The 20,214-nt window shown below is 36.9% G+C and overlaps 1 protein-coding gene across 1 annotated transcript in view; it reads left to right on the top strand.

Annotated features, from left to right (window-relative positions):
* Positions 1-20,214, top strand: part of LOC136863997 (sodium-dependent nutrient amino acid transporter 1) — a 463,829-nt gene that overhangs the window by 388,867 nt on the left and 54,748 nt on the right. The window contains exons 5-8 of the mRNA XM_067140491.2: positions 8,764-8,906; positions 13,483-13,517; positions 17,019-17,114; positions 17,245-17,410. Coding sequence (XP_066996592.2) covers positions 8,764-8,906; positions 13,483-13,517; positions 17,019-17,114; positions 17,245-17,410 — 440 coding nt within the window. The remainder of the gene's footprint in view (positions 1-8,763; positions 8,907-13,482; positions 13,518-17,018; positions 17,115-17,244; positions 17,411-20,214) is intronic.

Below are 20,214 nucleotides of genomic sequence, written 5' to 3'. Positions count from 1 at the left end.
AGAGACTAAGAAGGAGGTGCAGACTGGAAAGAAATAGTTAGAAATGGCTGTGGATGTAAGGAGAAATTGAAGGAACTTACTAGAAAATTGAATCTAGCAAAGAAGGCAGCTAAGGATAACATGATGGCAAGCATAATTGGCAGTCATACGAATTTTAGTGAAAAATGGAAGGGTATGTATAGGTATTTTAAGGCAGAAACAGGTTTCAAGAAGGACATTCCAGGAATAATTAATGAACAAGGGGAGTGTGTATGTGAGGATCTTCAAAAGGCAGAAGTATTCAGTCAGCAGTATGTAAAGATTGTTGGTTACAAGGATAATGTCGAGATAGAGGAGGAGACTAAGGCCAAAGAAGTAATAAAATTTACATATGATAACAATGACATTTACAATAAGATACAAAAGTTGAAAACTAGAAAAGCGGCTGGAATTGATCAGATTTCTGGGGATATACTGAAGACAATGGGTTGGGATATAGTACCATATCTGAAGTACTTATCTGATTATTGTTTGGTTGGAGGAGCTATACCAGATGAATGGAGAGTTGCTATAGTAGCCCCTGTGTATAAAGGAAAGGGTGATAGACATAAAGCTGAAAATTACAGGACAGTAAGTTTGACATGCATTGTATGTAAGCTTTGGGAAGGCATTCTTTCTGATTATATTAGACATGTTTGTGAAATTAACAACTGGTTCGATAGAAGGCAATTCGGTTTTAGGAAAGGTTATTCCACTGAAGCTCAACTTGTAGGTTTCCAGCAAGATATAGCAGATATCTTGGATTCTGGAGGTCAAATGGACTGTATCGCGATTGACCAGTCTAAAGTATTTGATAGGGTGGATCATGGGAGACTACCGGCAGAAATGAAAGCAATTGGACTAGACAAATTAGTGACTGAATGGGTTGCTATATTTCTAGAAAATAGATCTCAGAGAGTTAGAGTAGGTGAAGCTTTATCTGACCCTGTAATAATCAAGAGGGGAATTCCTCAAGGCAGTATTATCGGACCTTTGTTTTCTTAAATATGTAAACTAGCATGATACCCGTGCTTCGCTACGGTATTATACTGAAATTTATATTTTAATGCTTATTGTTTTATATATAATCTGCCGAAATTCGCGATCTGACTCTTTTTCTGAGAGAATCAGCCAAAATTCTCGATCTGACTCGTTTTCTAATAGATTACTGGAAGTTTCCTCCCACTTTTCAATCATTCCTTCCAGCAATCGATTTCGTACTTCCCGGGCTAGTTCCAGGTATACCACCCGGTCACTTGGGTCCCTAAATCTTTGCCATCTTTTCCTAAAGGCATTTTTAATATGGAACAAATCCTTCAGATCAGGCGTGGTGTCGTCTTGGGTGTCTTGGCGGTACTGAACCCGCGACCGGACTGCATTCTTAGTCATTAGGGCCTACCCGTCCAGGACCCGTTTCCAGCGCGGTCCGCACATTTGACGATGGTCCAGAACATTATTATAATTATTATTATTATTATTATTATTATTATTATTATTATTATTATTATTATATATGTTCTGGACCCCACAGCAATATGCAAGAACGCTACTTGGCGGTAAAATACATCTGCTGCCATTGTCATTGCTAACAATGTGACCAGCACCATTGTTGCGCGTAGGCAAGTGTGCGGAATTTCTGGCGATACGAATGACATACCTCCGTGTATTATTGACCTTATTATAGAGGTGAACAATTTGACGGCCAATCTCATTCCTATCGTTTATTTCAAATGTGTTTAAATTTTTATTTATATGCCAGGAGAATCTACTCTAATCTAAGAACGTTCTCCGAAGGAAAATATGGCTGTTGAAAAAGAACCCAGGAAAGATTAAAAATGATCGGTTTATGATCAGAATAAGTACATCACAAGTCTACAGCCTGTTTCCTATCATTCGACAGGATCAGGGATGGAATGAATAAAGCCCCATCTAGCGGCGACAATAGGAATTGTGCCGGCTGCCGAAGCTCCCCTCTGGGGTAATGATCGATGAGTGACAAATGAAATGAAATATTGGAGAGTGTTGCTGGAATGAATGATGACAGGGAAAGCCGGAGTATCCGGAGAAAAACCTGTCCCGCCTCCATTTTGTCCAGCACGAATGTCACATGGAGTGACCAGGATTTGAAACACGGAACCCAGCTGTGAGAGGCCGGCGCGCTGCCGACTGAGCAACGGAGGCTCCTTATAAGTACATTACGAACAGTAAAATCAATTGGTCTCACCTCCTTTTACACCCCACCGCCGTTAAGTTTATTTACCCCCACCCTCCAAAAAATTAAAAGAAGGCGTGTTTCTTTATGTTTAAAGGAGATTCCAAATACCAATGTTCACGTTTATTACCTTCAGTTTTGAGATATAAGTATCCCCTTAAAAATAATTCACTTTTTTAACTTCCTTCCACGCTCCCACACCCTCCCTCACAAAGTGATATTAAAGCAAAAAATACTTGTTCCTTTAATAGTAAAGGATCTTCTAAATACCAATTATCACCACTCTAACCTCTTCAGTTTTTGATTTATGTGTCCTCATGAAAGGAATTAAACTCCTTTTCACTCCCGCCCCCCCCCCCCCCAAGATTGTTTCCCAACCAAAACGCGCTTTTCTTTGTTTTTAAAGGAGATCAAAATACCAATTTTCACGTCTGTAACAACTTTAGTTTTTATTAGATGTATGTATTCTCATACAATTAAGTCAATTAATTTTTTCTATCCTTTAACACTCCAAATCCCCTTCATTGGATTTTCCGAGAATATGTGTTTGTTTACTTTTAAAGCAGATTCCAAAAATAAAATTTCACGTGTGTAACATCTTCATTTTTGAGATATCAGTAGCCTAATTAAAAGAATTCAACACCATTTTCAGTCACTTTTACCCCCCACCCCCCACTACCCAAGTTGTATTTCCGAAAACTAAAAATACATTCTTTATTTTTAATAGGATAAAAAAATGACCATTTTTCACTTCTGTAACATGTTAAGTTTTTTGAGATATACTGTAGAAATTCTCATTTTAAAATTTCACCCCGTTTTAGTTCCCCTTAAGTGGAGTTTCCAAAGACAAATCACCTATGTTTCTTTACACTTACAGGAGATTCCAAATACCCGCTATTTACGTCTGTAACATTTTACGCTTCTCAGATATTCTGTAAATATAGTCTTTCAAAAAATTCACCCCAATTTACCACTCCTGATTAACCGACATTAATTGAATTTTCCAAAAGCAAAAATATACATGTTTCTATATTTTTAAAGGAGATCCCATTTACAAATTTTCAGTTCTGTAATATCTTCAGTTTCTGGGATATATGTATCCTCATTAAAGGCATTCAACCCATTATTCACCCTTTTACACCCCTCCTATTGGGATTTAGAGAAAACAAAGAAATACGTGTTCCTTTGTTTTTAAGGGAGATTCGAAACACTACTTTTACATCTGTAAACGTTTAAAATTTTAAGATGTAGACACACTCATTTTAAAAATTCACCCCCCTTTTCACCCCCCATTATTTGGATTTTCCAAAAACAAAAAAATACCTGTTTCTTTATTTTTAAAGTAGATCCCAAATACCAATTTTCAGGTCTGTAATATCTTCAGTTTCTGAGATATAAGTACCGGTATTCTGATTAAAGGCATCCACCCCATTTTTTACCGTTTTTCACCCCTCCTATTGGGATTTTCTGAAAACAAAAAATACGTATTTCCTTATTTTTAAAGGAGATTCTAAATACCAATTTTTACATCTGTAAACTTTCAAAGTTTTGAGATATAGATACACTCATTTTAAAATTCCAACCCCCTTTTCACCCCCTTAGCGAAGGAATATCCAAAAATCCTTTCTTAGCGAGCACCTACATCTTAATATGAATCTATGCCCAAAATTTCATTTCTTTATGTCCAGTAGTTTTGGCTGGGCGATGACGAATCAGTCAGTCAGTCAGTCAGTCAGGACAAGCTATTTTATATATAGATGATATGAGTAAAGGAGTGGAATCGGAGGTAAGGCTTTTTGCGGATGATGTTATTCTCTATAGAGTGATAAATAAGTTACAAGATTGTGAGCAACTGCAACGTGACCTCTATAATGTTGTGAGATGGACAGCAGGCAATGGTATGTTGATAAACGGGGTTAAAAGTCAGGTTGTGAGTTTCACAAATAGGAAAAGTCCTCTCAGTTTTAATTACTGCGTTGATGGGGTGAAAGTTCCTTTTGGGGATCATTGTAAGTATCTAGGTGTTAATATAAGGAAAGATCTTCATTGGGGTAATCACATAAATGGGATTGTAAATAAAGGGTACAAATGAAATGAAATGTCGTATGGCTTTTAGTGCCGGGATATCCCAGGACGGGTTCGGCTCGCCAGGTGCAGGTCTTTCTATTTGACGCCCGTAGGCGACCTGCGCGTCGTGATGAGGATGAAATGATGATGAAGACAACACATACACCCAGCCCCCGTGCCATTGGAATCAACCAATTAAGGTTAAAATCCCCGACCCGGCTGGGAATCGAACCCGGGACCCTCTGAACCGAAGGCCAGTACACTGACCGTTCAGCCAACAAGTCGGACATAAAGGGTACAGATCTCTGCACATGGTTATGAGGGTGTTTAGGGGTTGTAGTAAGGATGTAAAGGAGAGTGCATGTAAGTCTCTGGTAAGACCCCAACTAGAGTATGGTTCCAGTGTATGGGACCCTCACCAGGATTACCTGATTCAAGAACCGGAAACAATCCGAAGAAAAGCAGCTCGATTTGTTCTGGGTGATTTCCAACAAAAGAGTAGCGTTACAAAAACTTTTTTCAATGTTTGGGTTGGGAAGAATTGAGAGAAAGAAGAAGAGCTGCTCGACTAAGTGGTATGTTCCGAGCTGTCAGCGGAGAGATTTCGTGGAATTACATTAGTAGACGAATAAGTTTGAATGGCGTTTATAAAAGTAGGAAAGATCACAATATGAAGATAAAGTTGGAATTCAAGAGGACAAACTGGGGCAAATATTCATTTATAGGAAGGGGAGTTAGGGATTAGAATATCTTACCAAGGGAGATGTTCAATAAATTTCCAATTTCTTTGAAATCATTTAGGAAAAGGCTAGGAAAGCAACAGATAGGGAATCTGCCACCTGGGCGACTGCCCTAAATGCAGATCAGTATTGATTGATTGATTGATTGATTGATTGATTGATTGATTGATTGATTGATTGATTGATTGATTGATTGAAGGGGCTCATAAACCCTGTAAAAACAGGTAATATGATAAACCTGCGCTCTATATACTAAAGAATGGCAAAATCAGCTGATATGCTCACCAGAACCCAGGGAACCATTAGTAATGGGTGGATGTCACACTCCCAAATGCTAGTCGTGAATAAACCACCTATATGAAAGTCAGTTTAAAGATGGGGAGAGTTGAAGATAGGAGCTCGCTTCGGGCAGCAAGAATTGAAACACAAGTAATACAGACAATGTTGTTTAAAGGATGATATACTCGTGAACTCCAAAAGTCCAGTTCTACTTCCTCTTCTTTGAAAAGAATTACTTACCATAAATGATAAACTGCATATCATTATTTGCAACTGTATACACAAATATCTAAAACAGACATGTGAATATTTAAATTGAAGGGGAAAAAGGTATTTATTTTAACAAGTAAATTGCTGCTAAACGGCAGAGACTAAATTATTTGCACTCTGAGAAATATACATTACAATCAATACATTGTAATTATCATAAGCAATAGTATGATTCACAGAACTACAGAATTAAATAACAAAGGAAGGTATTAATTCTAACACAGCTTTTTTCACAGTGAATTACATTTGATGTTCTAAATGAACAAAATAGTATTATTCCCCACAGCTTCATGCATAAACACAGTAGCGGCAATTGGGAATTGAAAGTGCGGGGGCAAAAAAATATACAGACAACAAAGAGTACTCGGGTTTGTGGGATGTAGTGGACGGGTAGCGGGATACATCAAAATTGAAAACGAAAAGCTACAAAATGGTAAGGTTTTTCATGCCCTCTGAGTGAATTTTGACAGAGAGGTAAAGGTTGACAGTTTACAAGTTTAAGTGCGGTAATAATAGTTTTTTGAGATTTTGATACATTACTATACAATAAAACTTTAATCAAAGTAACAATATTACACATTTATTACAATCAAAAAGAAGTATGATGTGATTATACAATTAAAATTAGTGTTTGACTACACAGTAAGAAACTAACAGACATTAAAGAGACTGCCAGACTGTTGAATGTGCGCAGCAAACAGGTGAAACCATACCTTAGTGTCCATGACGTTGGCAAAAAAAAATAGTATACCCCTGCCACCCTTCCTCACAGCACATGCAAAGTCTCCACTACTTTCTGTGGTGCTATACAAATTGGTTAGCCGGGATGAACAATATTTTGTGCATATTTCCACTAATAATTTTGTAATTTCGTTAATAATTAAAGAAAATAAAGGAAAGAATTAGCTGATAAGACAACAAGGCTTCTACAAATTGCTTGTTTTAATAATTCCTATAATTCCTAGTTTCAGCTGGCCAAAATGAAATAAAAATGTAATCTTTTCTCCAGAAATTTAGTCACCACTACTGCATAAACATATAAAACGCTGATGAATTTATAAATCAGAAGAGAGAGAAGCAAAAATAATATTAAGTTGCTAGATCTTTGATAAATGTAGGGAACAGAATTATGTTTTCTTAGAAACATTAAGTAATACAGCACTCTACCAAAACGCAAAGAAGCATACTGATTCTAGAATCAGACATTTGCACGAGAATAGCATCCACAGCTTTGGGTGATAATCATGTTATTCTCTCTTGTACAACTATACCTGCCTTCCTAAATATTTTTGCACTGGAAGTACTGGTGGCTGGAATACAAAGAACTCTTTTGGCCAGTATAACTAATTTTTGGTACTCATGTTCATGTATTCACCACCAGGAAATAATTTATTTTTTCTGGAATATTAATGTCAATGATTATAGAAATATATTTATCTTCATTGCTTCTCACAGGAGCTGGGGGCTGTTCGTCAAAGTCAGGGTCGGTTAGGCTTCTTTTCTCTGACGGTTCTTCTTTAATTTTTTCTGAAAATTATTGTTAAAGTATTAGTTATAAAAATATGGTTATAGTTTTATATCTTAGTTAGGCTACGTGATTTAACAGTTACCTTCTGACATATCTCTTTCGACATTAAAATAAACTTCTTCTTTCTCCTCAGACAAGAATAGTTTTAAATGAGGTAAAGGTGGCCACAGAAATGTTGCTGTTTTGTAGTATATGAAATGACATGCTCTTCTTTTCAGTGTCTTCACAGCCTGAAATGTCACATAGCGGAGTTAGCAGGCATAGTTTTAAATTCATTTTTAAAGATATATCAAAATATTGCTCCTTAAGCAGAAACCTATCTGACAATTGTCTACTATTTCCTCCAAAGTTTTCAACAGCTTCTGTTGGCAAAGGAGAACCAAATGAAGAGTAGGAAAGTTTTCTCTTTCCAGTCTCTCTGTAATTTCCTTAAAATATTGCAGAATTAGATCACCTGCTGGGATAGCTCTTGGTTGAAGTCTTCCATTTTTGCTAGCTAATAACAGTTTATCATTATATTGGTTATCAATGGACTCCAGAATCTTAACACAGCTGTTTCACCTGGTCTCTATGTTGACGGACAGTTGATTTTAGTTTTGTTATCAAACCAATCTGTTTCAAATGAGTCACAGTGCATTTCAATGCTTCTGTATTATTATTATTATTATTATTATTATTATTATTATTATTATTATTATTAAAGTTTTTTGGATACAATGTGTTTTGGAATATATTTTGAGGACAGATACAGACTTAATACTGTACAACTAAACATCCATATTTTCATGTTAAGCTTTAGATAGCTATTGTTTAATGACAGTACTATATTTTACAATGGGAACATTTTCAACTTCAATGATTACTTCAACATTAAGAGTAAATTAATATTGTCTTCTGGGAGAACACTTTCAAATAGCATCACTGTCAATAATTGGCTCATCTTCCTCCTCCTATTGTTCTTCCTGCTCTTGGAAGTTCATTTATCTAGAATTTGTCAGTTCCTTATAGAAGCTGAGATCTGGATTATATACTCATTCACTTCCATAATGCTCTTTGAGTTGATTAAGAATGTCATTGACTTTCGTAACTTACGGGTTTGGTTCACTAAATATTATTTTGATTTATGTTCTTGCCTCCCCACCAGATTTCTGAAATATGTTGCTCCGTCCCGAATATTTACTGTGGTCTTGTTTCTTTCTATGATGAATCTTTTCATGGGAGCAAATTTGAAATGCCAGTTAGCAGGTGGTTTTAAAACTTTACTGACTAATTTCTTCGAATTAAAAACTAGAAAATCATAACAAAAATTGACAATAGGATTATGAAATTTGGTATTGATAGATCAGGATTAGATTAAACTTAAGTTTACAATTACTGGCTACTAATTCTATAAATGAGATGTATCTATTTATGCACAGACATATACAAACAGATATGGTGCCAGATTGACTGTGTGAAATAAACTACCATGCACAATTTCTCATTTCCTCTTGTACTGTTTATGAGGAAATTCTGTTGCTAAGTGGATAGGATATGCCCTTTTCCAGAATTCAGACCTAGCTGTAGGTTTATAAATATTTTTGGAATATTTTTATCTTCAGTGCTGATTGTCCTTTCATTTCTTGAGATATATGACTCTATTTTTTCAGGTGTTGGCTATGTGAAACTAGCTACGTCACTCTTTGTCGCTTTCTATTATCCAGTACTAATGGCCATCTCACTCTTCTACATGATCTGGTGTGTTAAAGGACCAGTCCCTTTTAGTGAGTGCATCTTTAAACGTGATGATGGGGTAAGTACATTTTTGACACTACTCGGGTACATATTGTACAGTTATTAAATATTTTTTTTTTTTTTGTGGGTATTATTTAGTATTTCTTGATCTTGTATTCGTTTCAACAGACAGGGGAACTGAAAGGTTATGTGCTTGGTTGCTTTTGCCTTAAGAGAGCTATGCAGAATTTTTTATATCCTAGACATATGAAAAAGTGGATTCCACTAGGTTCCATGTCCCCCCCCCCCCCCCCCCCCCGTCTTGTGTGCACGCATGCTCTATCTCTTAACTTTCACAAGATGAAAAATGAAAATCCACAGCCTGTTTCCAGTCATTCGACCAGGTCAGGAATGGAATGAATGAAGCCCCCAACTAGTGGCAAGGATAGGAATTGTGCCGGCTGCCGAAGCCTGTTGCACTCCTCTGGGGCAATGATGAATGAATGACAGATGAAATGAAATGATATTGGAGAGTGTTGCTAGAATGAAATATAACTGGGAAAACCGGAGTACCCGGAGAAAAACCTGTCATGCCTCTGATTTGTCCAGCACAAATCTCGCATAGAGTGACCGGGTTATTTATTTCTTAATCCGTTTTTTCATCCAGGGTTGACTTTCCCCTTGGACTCGGAGAGGGATCCCACCTCCACTGCCTCAAGGGCAGTGTCCTGGAGTGTGCAACATTGGGTTTGGAGATACAACCGGAGATAAGGACCAGTTGCTCACCCAGGCAGCCTCATCTGTGATGCAGAAAAGGGGCTTTCTGGGAATGGGAAGATTGGAAGGATAGACAAGGAAGAGGGAAGGAAGCAGCTGTGGCCTCCAGGTGTGGCAGCTAATCACACAAACCATACACCACAGAGGCGGACACAAGATAAATTTACTGTATCTATATATATAAAATAAGAGTTTTGTCTGTACATTGCTCAGAATTTAAAAAGGATAGTATTTATGTATCGGCCATGTCCATAGTAGGAAGGAAATGCACTTTTTAATTTTCCATAATTTCTGTCTGTCTGTATGTATGTATGTATGTACACGCATCACGAGAAAATGGCTAAAGAGAATTTAATGAAAATCGGTATGTAGTGTCCGGTAATGTCACTACAATATAGACCATAAATAATCTTATTCACGCTGAGAGAAATGGTAGTTTAGGGGAGGGCCTAAAATTTAATTCTCAAATATTCGTGTTACTAGTGGTCCTATCGACAAATACTACACTACTTAAGTTATATTAAATTTCTGATCATGTATGTCTTATACATTTTTACCGTACTGGCTATGATAACAGAGATATACATGAATTTGGATTTTTGTTACTAAATCCATATCAGCGCCATGTCACGAGAAAATGGGTTAACAGAATTTAATGAAAATCGTTATGTAAAGTCGAGGAATAAGGGACTACAGTCTACACTATAAATAATTTCGTAAGATGCCCTAATATCACAGAGTCGAAAGAAAACTAAATGTGAAGGCCTACAATACAGAAAGTTCATAACATTGAACAACAATAACATTACATTGACCATTGTTTGTTGTATCTTCTGTTGCCAGTCATGTCCGATAGATGGGATTGCTGCTGTATACAGAGTTTTTTTAATCTGCTTTACGTCGCACCGACACAGATAGGTATTGTGGCGACGATGGGCTAGGAAAGGGCTAAGAGTGGAAAGGAAGCAGCCCTGGCGTTAATAACGATACAGCCCCAGCATTTGCCTGGTGTGAAAATGGGAGACCACGGAAAAGCATCTTAAGGGCTGTCTACAGTGGTTTTTAAACCCACTACTTCCTGAATGCAAACTCACAGCTGCGCACCCCTAACCGCACGGCCAACTCGCCCGGTTGTACCGAGTATAACAGCCTGCCTGAATATTGGCGGTAAGTAGCTGGGGAGTTAGATAACTCATCTTAAGCATACCATTCCTCTGGTTCATAAATTTTCTGATACTACTGGTAGGTAACAAACTGGTTTAGCATTCGAGCTATTCAATCCCTACCCTGAGACACTGATTGGAATGAACAGTGTATATATTTAACGGAACATTGGCAGAGGAGTGTTCACGGCTGTCTGCGGCCTGGTCATTCCAGCACTGAAAGTTTGGACTGTCACATCGGCATCGTAGTACTGTTCGTTAAAAGTGAGAAAATGTGCGGTTTTTCATTTGAGCGAGTATTTTATATGATAACATTGCTTTTAATCCCTACATTCCTACTAACGTTTTTGTAATGGCATAAGATAACTGTAGTTAGGAAAACCACAAAAAACAGTCTTTCTGAGAATCCCGTAGCAAAGCACGGGTACATCAGCTAGTATAATAATAATAATAATAATAATAATAATAATAATAATAATAATAATAATAATAATAATAATCTATCGTATAACCTCGACCAGGTATCAGTCAATTTTAGCTGCCTAGGGAAACTGATTACTTTAGATCAAGTAGGGGTACATCTGTCACTATGATAAAGAATTCTGTAATATATTCGAAACAGCAGCACTCTGTATGTAGCATACTGTCATTAATTAAATATTTTCTTTTTTTAATGTATTATTTAGTATTTCTTGATCTTGCGTTAGTTTCAACAGACTGGAAAGGTTATGTGTTAACCTAATTCAAGAAAATGGCTTCCACTTTAACAAAACATAAATAATCTGTACCATCTGAAAATACTGGTGAATGAGCGGTTTCCCATACATGGCAGTTGCCGCCAATCTTCACGGGAGGGTCTGCCTTAAGTGGGCTGCACAATACTAGCAATAGCCACACAAATATTTTTTTACAAAGTTTACAAGGCCACTTAGCCATTGCCTGTGATTCACAAACTAGGACATGACTACAGTCGCCCACACCACTGTAGATGGGAGGTAGGACTGAGTGAGTCAGCAAAGAGGATGCACTTGGACATGTTAGTAGTTAACACTCCATTACACGCAGGGCGGAGATTTCCACTGTTCAAACGTTTTTGTGAATTTTATTGAGATGCTTGAAGGGTTGTTCTCCAGGACATCGTCCACACAGAGTGGAGTCATTGTTAGTCACTGCCGAGGCAGGCACACAAGTAGACATTTGTTATTCTTCTCCCGGGCGGCGAGTTCCTGCCTATGCGTGTGACCGTGTGACTATTGTAAGTTATATTCTTGACTTTCGTTGGTGTTACTCTTGTTATACCTTCACCTATTACTCATGGTTCTTTTTATATTCCTCTTTAGGAATGGTATGCTTTAGAGCATATGATGAATTTTAATGCTCTCAACGAATATGTGAATGAATTACACTGTACATATTTTTAGTTATTTTCGCTTTGTGTATGTTACATTTACTACTTTACTTTTACTTACTTTTATTACTCTTACTATTTTTTGCTATTGTTATTATTTTACTTGTTCTTTATTGATGTGAATTTTACTGTAGTGTTTATTATACATTAAAAAACTAGATAAATGCAAAGATGTTGTAAAATGAACACTGCGGGGGAATCTCCGCCTATGCGTGTTAGGAAGTATAAAAAATCAGGAACATGAGCAAGGGAATATTACTTCCCCTTCTCATTTATTTTAATTCAGGTTATAACAAAAATTAAATAACTTTAAGTAAACAACAGTACTGTGAGGAAGAAGATTTAGGCCCTTTCTCCTTCAATAGAACAAAAGAGAGACAATTTATTCATTTACTTTGTGCATGAAGAGGGAATCCCCGCCACGTGTGTAACCACGATACAGTTATTACATGTGTAACGGAGTGTTAATGATATTCAGGTAAGACACGAGATCGTATCGTGTTCTTAACACCCATGAAAAGGGGAAGGGTAGAGTGTGGGGTACGATTCTTCATCAGGAACACCATAACACTTAACATAATTTCTGTTAGACACAGGAATGATGTGGATAGATTTGTTGTACAGAATTTTATCTTTAGAAAATGTATAGGCATTTCCATCTTTCAATACTAATGTAATTTAATCTTGTACTCTAAAAACTGAAGCTTTTTGTCATGATTAGAATTTTTAAACTACACGTCTTGGCACTCTTGAGCCTACTTCAGCTGAAGGCCAAAAATCTTCAATTTTTAGAGTACAAAATTGAAATATAATAGTATTGAAAGATGGAAAAGTGTATATATTTCTTAAAACAAAAATTCTGTACAACAATTTTGTTTGTCAATAGGGAACAATTATGAAGTTCATTACTTGTGGACAGATTTAGCATTGGAGGAATTAGGACTGGGACTGCTCAAGTGTATTTACCATATGAGTGAGCAGTTAAGAATGAAATAGACGAGTTTTAGGAAGCACTGAATGACATCATAGTCAGGGTCAACAGCAAGGATAGGATAGTGCTAATGGGTGATTTCAATCCAAGAGCTGTAAATAGGAATGGGAGTATTTACTGGAGTTCTGTGGTAGTATAAGATTAGCAGTTACAAATTTATTTTTCAAGCATGCGACTATGTAATTTTACACGTGGAAGTGTAGGGACAGCAGATCTGTAACAGTAAATTATATTATAATTTCATAGAAATTGTTGGCCTAGCATTTATATTGTTTTCAGATCATCTTATTCTAATGCCAATACTTGATCCTTTCAGGTGGTTCTCCAAAATAACGGTGTGATATGTCTGAGGTAAGTAATATTGAGTACCTATACTTCCTATAACATCATGTTTTCAACACACTCTCCAGTGAATTTTACGTAGTTAGTAAAAACCTAAGAGATGCTCTTTGCTCTTTTACACATCTATATATATAAAATAACTTGTCCTGACTGACTGACTGACTGACTGACTGACTGACTGACTGATTCATCATCACTGAGCCGAAACTACTGGACATAGGGAAATGAAATTTTGGGGATACATTCATATTAACATGTACGTGCTCGCTAAGGGAGGATTTTTGGATATTCTGTCGCTAAGGCGGTGAAAAGGGGGGTTAATTTTTAAAATGAGGATAACTATATCTCAAAAACTTAAAGGTTTAGAGTCATATAAATTGTTATTTGGAATCTCCTTTAAAAATAAAGAAACATGTACTTTTGTTTTTGGAAAATCCAAATAGTGGAGGGTTGAAAGGGGGGTGAATTTCTAAAATGAGTGTATCTGTACCTCAAAACTTTCAAACTTTACAGATGTAAAAATTGGTACTTGAATCTACTTTCAAAATAAAGGAGCACTTTTGTTTTTGTTTTCGGGAAATCCCAATAAGAGGGGTGAAAAGGGGTGAATAATTGTTGAATGCCTTTAATACGGATCCTTATATCCCAGAAACTGAAGATGCTACAGATCTGAAAATCAGTATTTTGGATCTCCTTTATAAATAAAGAAACATGTATTTTTTTGTTTTTAGAAAATCCAAATATTGGGGGTGTAAGGGGGGGTGTACTTTAAAAATTAGTGTATCTATATCTCAAAACTTCAAAAGTTTGCAGATGTAAACATTGATATTTAGAATCTCCTTTAAAAATAAAAGAACACGTATTTTTTTGTTTTCTGTAAATTCCAATAGGAGGGGTGAAAAGTGTGAATAAGGGGTTGAATGTCTTTAATGAGGATACTTATATCTCAGAAACTGAAGATATTACAGACCAGCCAGTTAGTATATGGAACTACCATCACACTGTAGAGTGCGTTTAAGTTGCCCGTTGAGGGCCAAGTCAATGAATATCTCCTTTAAAAAAACACAGAAACATTTATTTTTTTGTTTTTGGAAAATCTAATTATGGGGGTTAAACAGGAGTGACAAATAGGGGTGAATTTTTAGAAAGACTATATCTACATAATATCTCAGAAATGTAAAATGTTACAGACATAAAAACTGGTATTTGGAATCTCCTGTTAAAGTAAATAAATAGGTATTCTCGGAAAATCCAATGAAGGGAGGGGGGGTGAAAAATTGAAAAATTAATTGAATTAATTGTATGAGGATACTTACATCTAATAACAAATAAAGTTGTTACAGACGTGAAAATTGGTATTTAGATCTTGAAAAATAAAACGACGCGTTTTGGTGGGGGGGGGGGAGAATCATCTTTGGGGCGGGTGTGAAAAGGACTTGAATTCGTTTCATGAGGACACATATCTCAAAAACTGAAGATAATCGGTATTTAGAAGATCCTTTACTATTAAAGAAACAAATATTTTTTGCCGGAAAATTCACTTAGAGGGGGAGGGGGGAGTGTGAATATGTGAAAAAAGTGAATTATTTTTATGGGAATACTTATATCTCAAAATTGAAGGTAACACACGTGAACATTGGTATTTGGAATCTCCTTTAAACATAAAGAAATACGCCTTCTTTTTTTGGGGGGTGGGGGGTAAATCAACTTAACCGTGCTGGGGTAAAAACTGAGGTGAGACCAATTGATTTTACTGTTCCTAATGTACTTTTAAGGAGCCTCCGTGGTTCAGGCGGCAGCACGCTGGTCTCTCACCGCTGGGTTTCGTGGTTCAAATCCCGGTCACTCCATGTGAGATTTGTGCTGGACAAACGGAGGCGGGACAGATTTTTCTCCGGGTACTCCGGTTTTCCCCGTCATCATTCATTCCAGCAACACTCTCCAATATCATTTCATTTAATTTGTCATTTATTAATCATTGCCCCAGAGGAGTGCGACAGGCTTCGGCAGCCGGCACAATTCCTATTCTCACCGCTAGCTGGGGGCTTATTCATTCCATTCCTGACCCGGTTGAATGACTGGAAACAGGCTGTGGATTTTCATTGTACTTATTCTGATCATAAACCGATCATTTTGAATCTTTCCTGGGTTCGTTTTCAAGAGCAATCTTTTCCTTTGGAGAACCTTCTTAGATTACAGTAGATTCTTCTGGCATATAAATAAAAATTTAAACACATTTGAAATAAACGATAGGTAAAAGATTGACCGTGCAATTGTTCACTTCTATAATAAGGTCAATAATACACGGAAGTATATCATTCGTATCTCCAGAAGTCCTGCGCACTTGCCTACGGGCGACAATGGTGCTGGTCATACTGTCATCAATGACAATGGCAGCAGATGTTATTTACCACCAAGTAGAGGTCTTGCATCTTGCTGTGGGGTCCAGAACATCAATAATAATAATAATAATAATAATAATAATAATAATAATAATAATAATAATAATAATAATAATGTTCTGGACCATTGTCAAATGTGCGGACTGCGCTAAAAATGGGTCCTGGACGGGTAATAACTACGATTGCAGTCCGGCCGCCGGTTCAGTACCGTCAAGGCACCCAAGACAACACCACACCGGATTTCCTCAAGGATTTGATCCACATTAAAAATGCTTATAGGAAAACATGGCAAATATTTAGGGACCCAACTGACCGGGTGGAATACCTGGACCTAGCCCGAGAAGTACGAAATCGATTGCTGGAAAAAAGATTGATCAAGAATAAAAAAAGGGCATATTTTTCTTCATCTGTTAAGAGCAAACTGCAATTTTGGAAACAATAATAAAGAAACAGCAAGAGCCAAATTTTAATTATACAATACACCTGCAACATTTACAAGTATTGTATTAAGATTTCTCATTGATATCTTACATTTTTAAGGAGCTCTTATTAATTCTATGGAACCCTGGTATCTGCGAACATAGTGGACTGAGAATCAAGTGCTCCTCATTGTTTGTGCTACAAGATGTTCAACACTACAACTATAGAATACTCTAAAATTTTAAGTTAAAGGCATATTTTACAGCAAATTTTATTTCTTTTTAAATTTGTATGTTGCTGCATATGGGAGGAAGGGGAGAATTTGTAAAGTTAAGTCAGGCCAGCAATAGGCGGGAGTGAGAAGAGGGATGCACAAGGTGGATTCAAGGGCGGTTGCTACATTCATGATATGTTCTACTACTACTACTACTACTACTACTACTACTACTACTACTACTACATAATTGAATATGTTATATAATTCTTGCATGACAACATTGCAGTCTGGCTCATGATAGTTTTGTATCTTCACCTTCAATTACGGTAGTTCTAAACTCCTTTTTTCACTGTGATTAAAATATATTGTTGTTTTCATTTCACCTGCTTTCAAATGGAATATAGGATTCAGAGTTTTAAAATGTTTATAATTTACTCTTTTTTATTTATTTTTTATTAATTTGATCCACAGGGATACATTTCTAAAATCATATGATGATGAGGAGTTCATGTGGTTTGGAGTGAATATAGCACTTTTGTTTCTGCTCTGGGCACTATGCATGTTATGGTAAGTATTGCCCGTTGAAAGAGATAAGTATAATATTATTAAATAACAGGTGATAAATACTCATATTTACTCATTTTCACTGTACTTATATTTGCTGATTTTCTACTGTATTTTCCATATTCTTTTTCAGTATCTTCAAGAACAAACACTCATACAAAATAGCAGCCTCAGTCGTCCTAACACCCATCATAGTGTGCCTAATTCTTCTTCTTCTTCATAATCTTCTGTGGGATAAGCCAACACGTGGTTTAAGTCTTCTGCTTACTTTTGATTGGAATATTCTTCTCGATATCAAGGTATATAAACTTGGTTGTGTGACTTCAGAAATACAGGTACCTTAGCAATAAAAGTAATCAGTTTCATCTTTACAGTGTTCTTTTGAATTCTGCTATCTACAGTAGCGGCGACTAAAGGGGACGAGGGGGGCGGTCGTTCCCCTCCCCCATTTTGTGCAGAAAACATTAAATCTTTATTCCATTTTAGCCGGCTGAAACTAGGAATTATAGAAATTATTTTTAAAAAATTGTACGAGCCCCGTTGTCTTATCGGCTAGCTCTTTAGTTTATTTTCTTTAATTATTAACGGAAATACGTACAAAATGTCGTTCATCGCGGCTAACCGATTTGCATAGCGCCTTATTAAGTAGTGGAGACGTTGCATGTGCTATGAAAAAGGGTAGCAGGGGTATGTCTTTTTGCCGAGATCAAGGTCACTGAGGTATGATTCGCCGATTGTCGCGCGCATTCATCCATCTGGCAATCTCTTTATTGTCTGTTAGTTTCTTAGTGTGTAGTCGTTTACTAAATGATTTTTAATTGTATAATCCTGCTGTACTTCTATTTGATTGTAATACACATGTATATTGTTCCTTTGGTGAAAGTTTTATTCTGTAGTCTAGTATTGAATCAACATCTCAAAAACTGTTATTACTGCACTTAAATTGGTAAAACCTTTACCTCTCTCTGGAAATTCGCCCAGAGAGCATAAAAATATGTACCACTTTCTAGCTTTTCTTCCAGTTCACATGCCCGCTATATCCCATTAACCCGGGTACTTTTTGTTATTCGTAATTTTGTTTCCCCCCCACTTTTAATTCCTAGTCGCCGCTACTTGTTATCTAGGTAAAGCACTGATATGAAAGAAATGTATAAGAAGTAAAGAAAGAAGACTGGAAAATATTCTCTTATACTGTACCTTATCCCTTTATTTCTACATAACTACTGCATCTTAGATTACTTCAATCTGTTATTATGCCCCTCACCCTAGACTTTCCTTAATAAGCAACTGAACAAGTCCCAGGTATCTCAAGCTGATTCCTACCAGCCTATCTCTTCTTTGGTCAATTTTTTCAAAATTGTTTCTTTCACCAATTTGATCTCTTCATTTGTGATCTGATCTACCCAGTTTTTGGTCATGTTTCACTCATGCATTGTCAGCTCTGCTCAAACGAATATGCCCACCTGTTTGAAGTGAGCATATTTCTTTTCTTAAGGAAGGCCTTCCTACCGGGTGAGATAGCCATGTGGTTGGGGGCGCACAGCTGTGACCTTGCATCCGGGAGATAGTGGGATTCGAGCCCCACTGTCGGCAGCCCTGAAGATGGTTTTTCGTGGTTTCCTATTTTCACACCGGGCAAATACTGGGGATGTACCTTAAATAAATCCAAGACCGCTTCCTTCCCACTCCTAGGCTTTTCCTATCCCATTGTCACAATAATACCTATATGTAATACCAATATAAATGGTCCGTTATTGGACATTATTGGACCTATATGTGTCGGTGCGACTAAAAAAAAAAAGTCTTCCTTGCTTGAGGCAGTTTACATTTTATGTCATCTTCATCTCTCATAATGCCTCTATTTCACTACCTTGTTAAAGATATTATTTTACATCCTTATCATCCTTCTCATTACCTAGTCTGATATTTCTAGCATCACCTAAATTAATTTAACTGAATATAATTACTCGTGTTTTCGATTTATTTATTTATTTAATTTTGCTTTGTATTTATTCAAGCCTGTGTCCTTACTTTTGAGTATTTTCTTGAGGTATTTGGTACATGGTGTGGGATACAGTAGTCATGTCCTAGTTTGTGAACCATGGGCAACAGCTGAGTGGCCTAGTAAGTGGTCCTGAGAGTCGGGATACCAGTTGCTATGGAATGGGAGTGGGCATCTCAGACATATTCTGAGTCATGGCCCTCCTTGTTCTCAGACGGCTAGTACTATACAATCCACCGGTGGTCCCTAACCTGTTAGAGGAGTGATCCTCACTTGGACTATGTGTAAGAAGGGTAGCATCCTGCTTCATGAATTTACCAAGCCTCGGACCTATGGGAGTAATGGAGTTCCACTCCTTGGAAACTACTTGGCGAACGAAATGGAATTTGATGGGAAGCTATCAATATTAATGGGGCATATGGAAGAAAGAAAGTACAACTTGTTGAATAAGCAAAGAAGATGCATCTGGATGTGCTAGGAGTAAGTGATATTTGGGTAAGGAGAGAGAACGAGGAAGAGATAGGAGATTATCAAGTGCACTTGACGGGTATTAGAAAGGGAAGGGCAGAGTATAGGGTAGGGCTTTTTATCAGGAATACCATTGCACGCAACATGGTTTCTGTTAAGCATGTAAATGAGCGAATGATGTGGGTAGATTTGGAAGTTGAAGGAATTAGGATGAGAATTGTCTCAGTATATTAACCATGTGATGGTGCAGATGAGGATGAAGTTGATAAGTTTTATGAAGCATTGAGTGACATTGTAGTCAGGGTCAAAAGCAAGGATCGGATAGTGCTAATGGGTGATTTCAATGTGAGAGTTGGAAATAAAACTGAAGGATATGAAAGGGTTATTGGTAAATGTAGGGAAGATATGGAAGCTAATGGGAATGGGAAGCGTTTGCTTGACTTCTGTGCTAGTATGGGTTTAGCAGTTATGAATACATTCTTCAAGCATAAGGCTATTCACCGCTACACATGGGAGGCTAGGGGTACCAGATCCATAACAGATTAAATCTTAACCGAGTTCAAATTCAGGAAGTATGTTAGGAATGTACAAGTTTTCCAGGGATTTTTTGAATATACAGACCACTATCTGATC

The sequence above is a fragment of the Anabrus simplex genome, chromosome 2, assembly GCF_040414725.1.
Source record: "Anabrus simplex isolate iqAnaSimp1 chromosome 2, ASM4041472v1, whole genome shotgun sequence".
Classification (NCBI taxonomy): Eukaryota; Metazoa; Arthropoda; class Insecta; order Orthoptera; family Tettigoniidae; genus Anabrus; species Anabrus simplex.
This window is presented reverse-complemented; position numbering and strand designations above follow the sequence as displayed.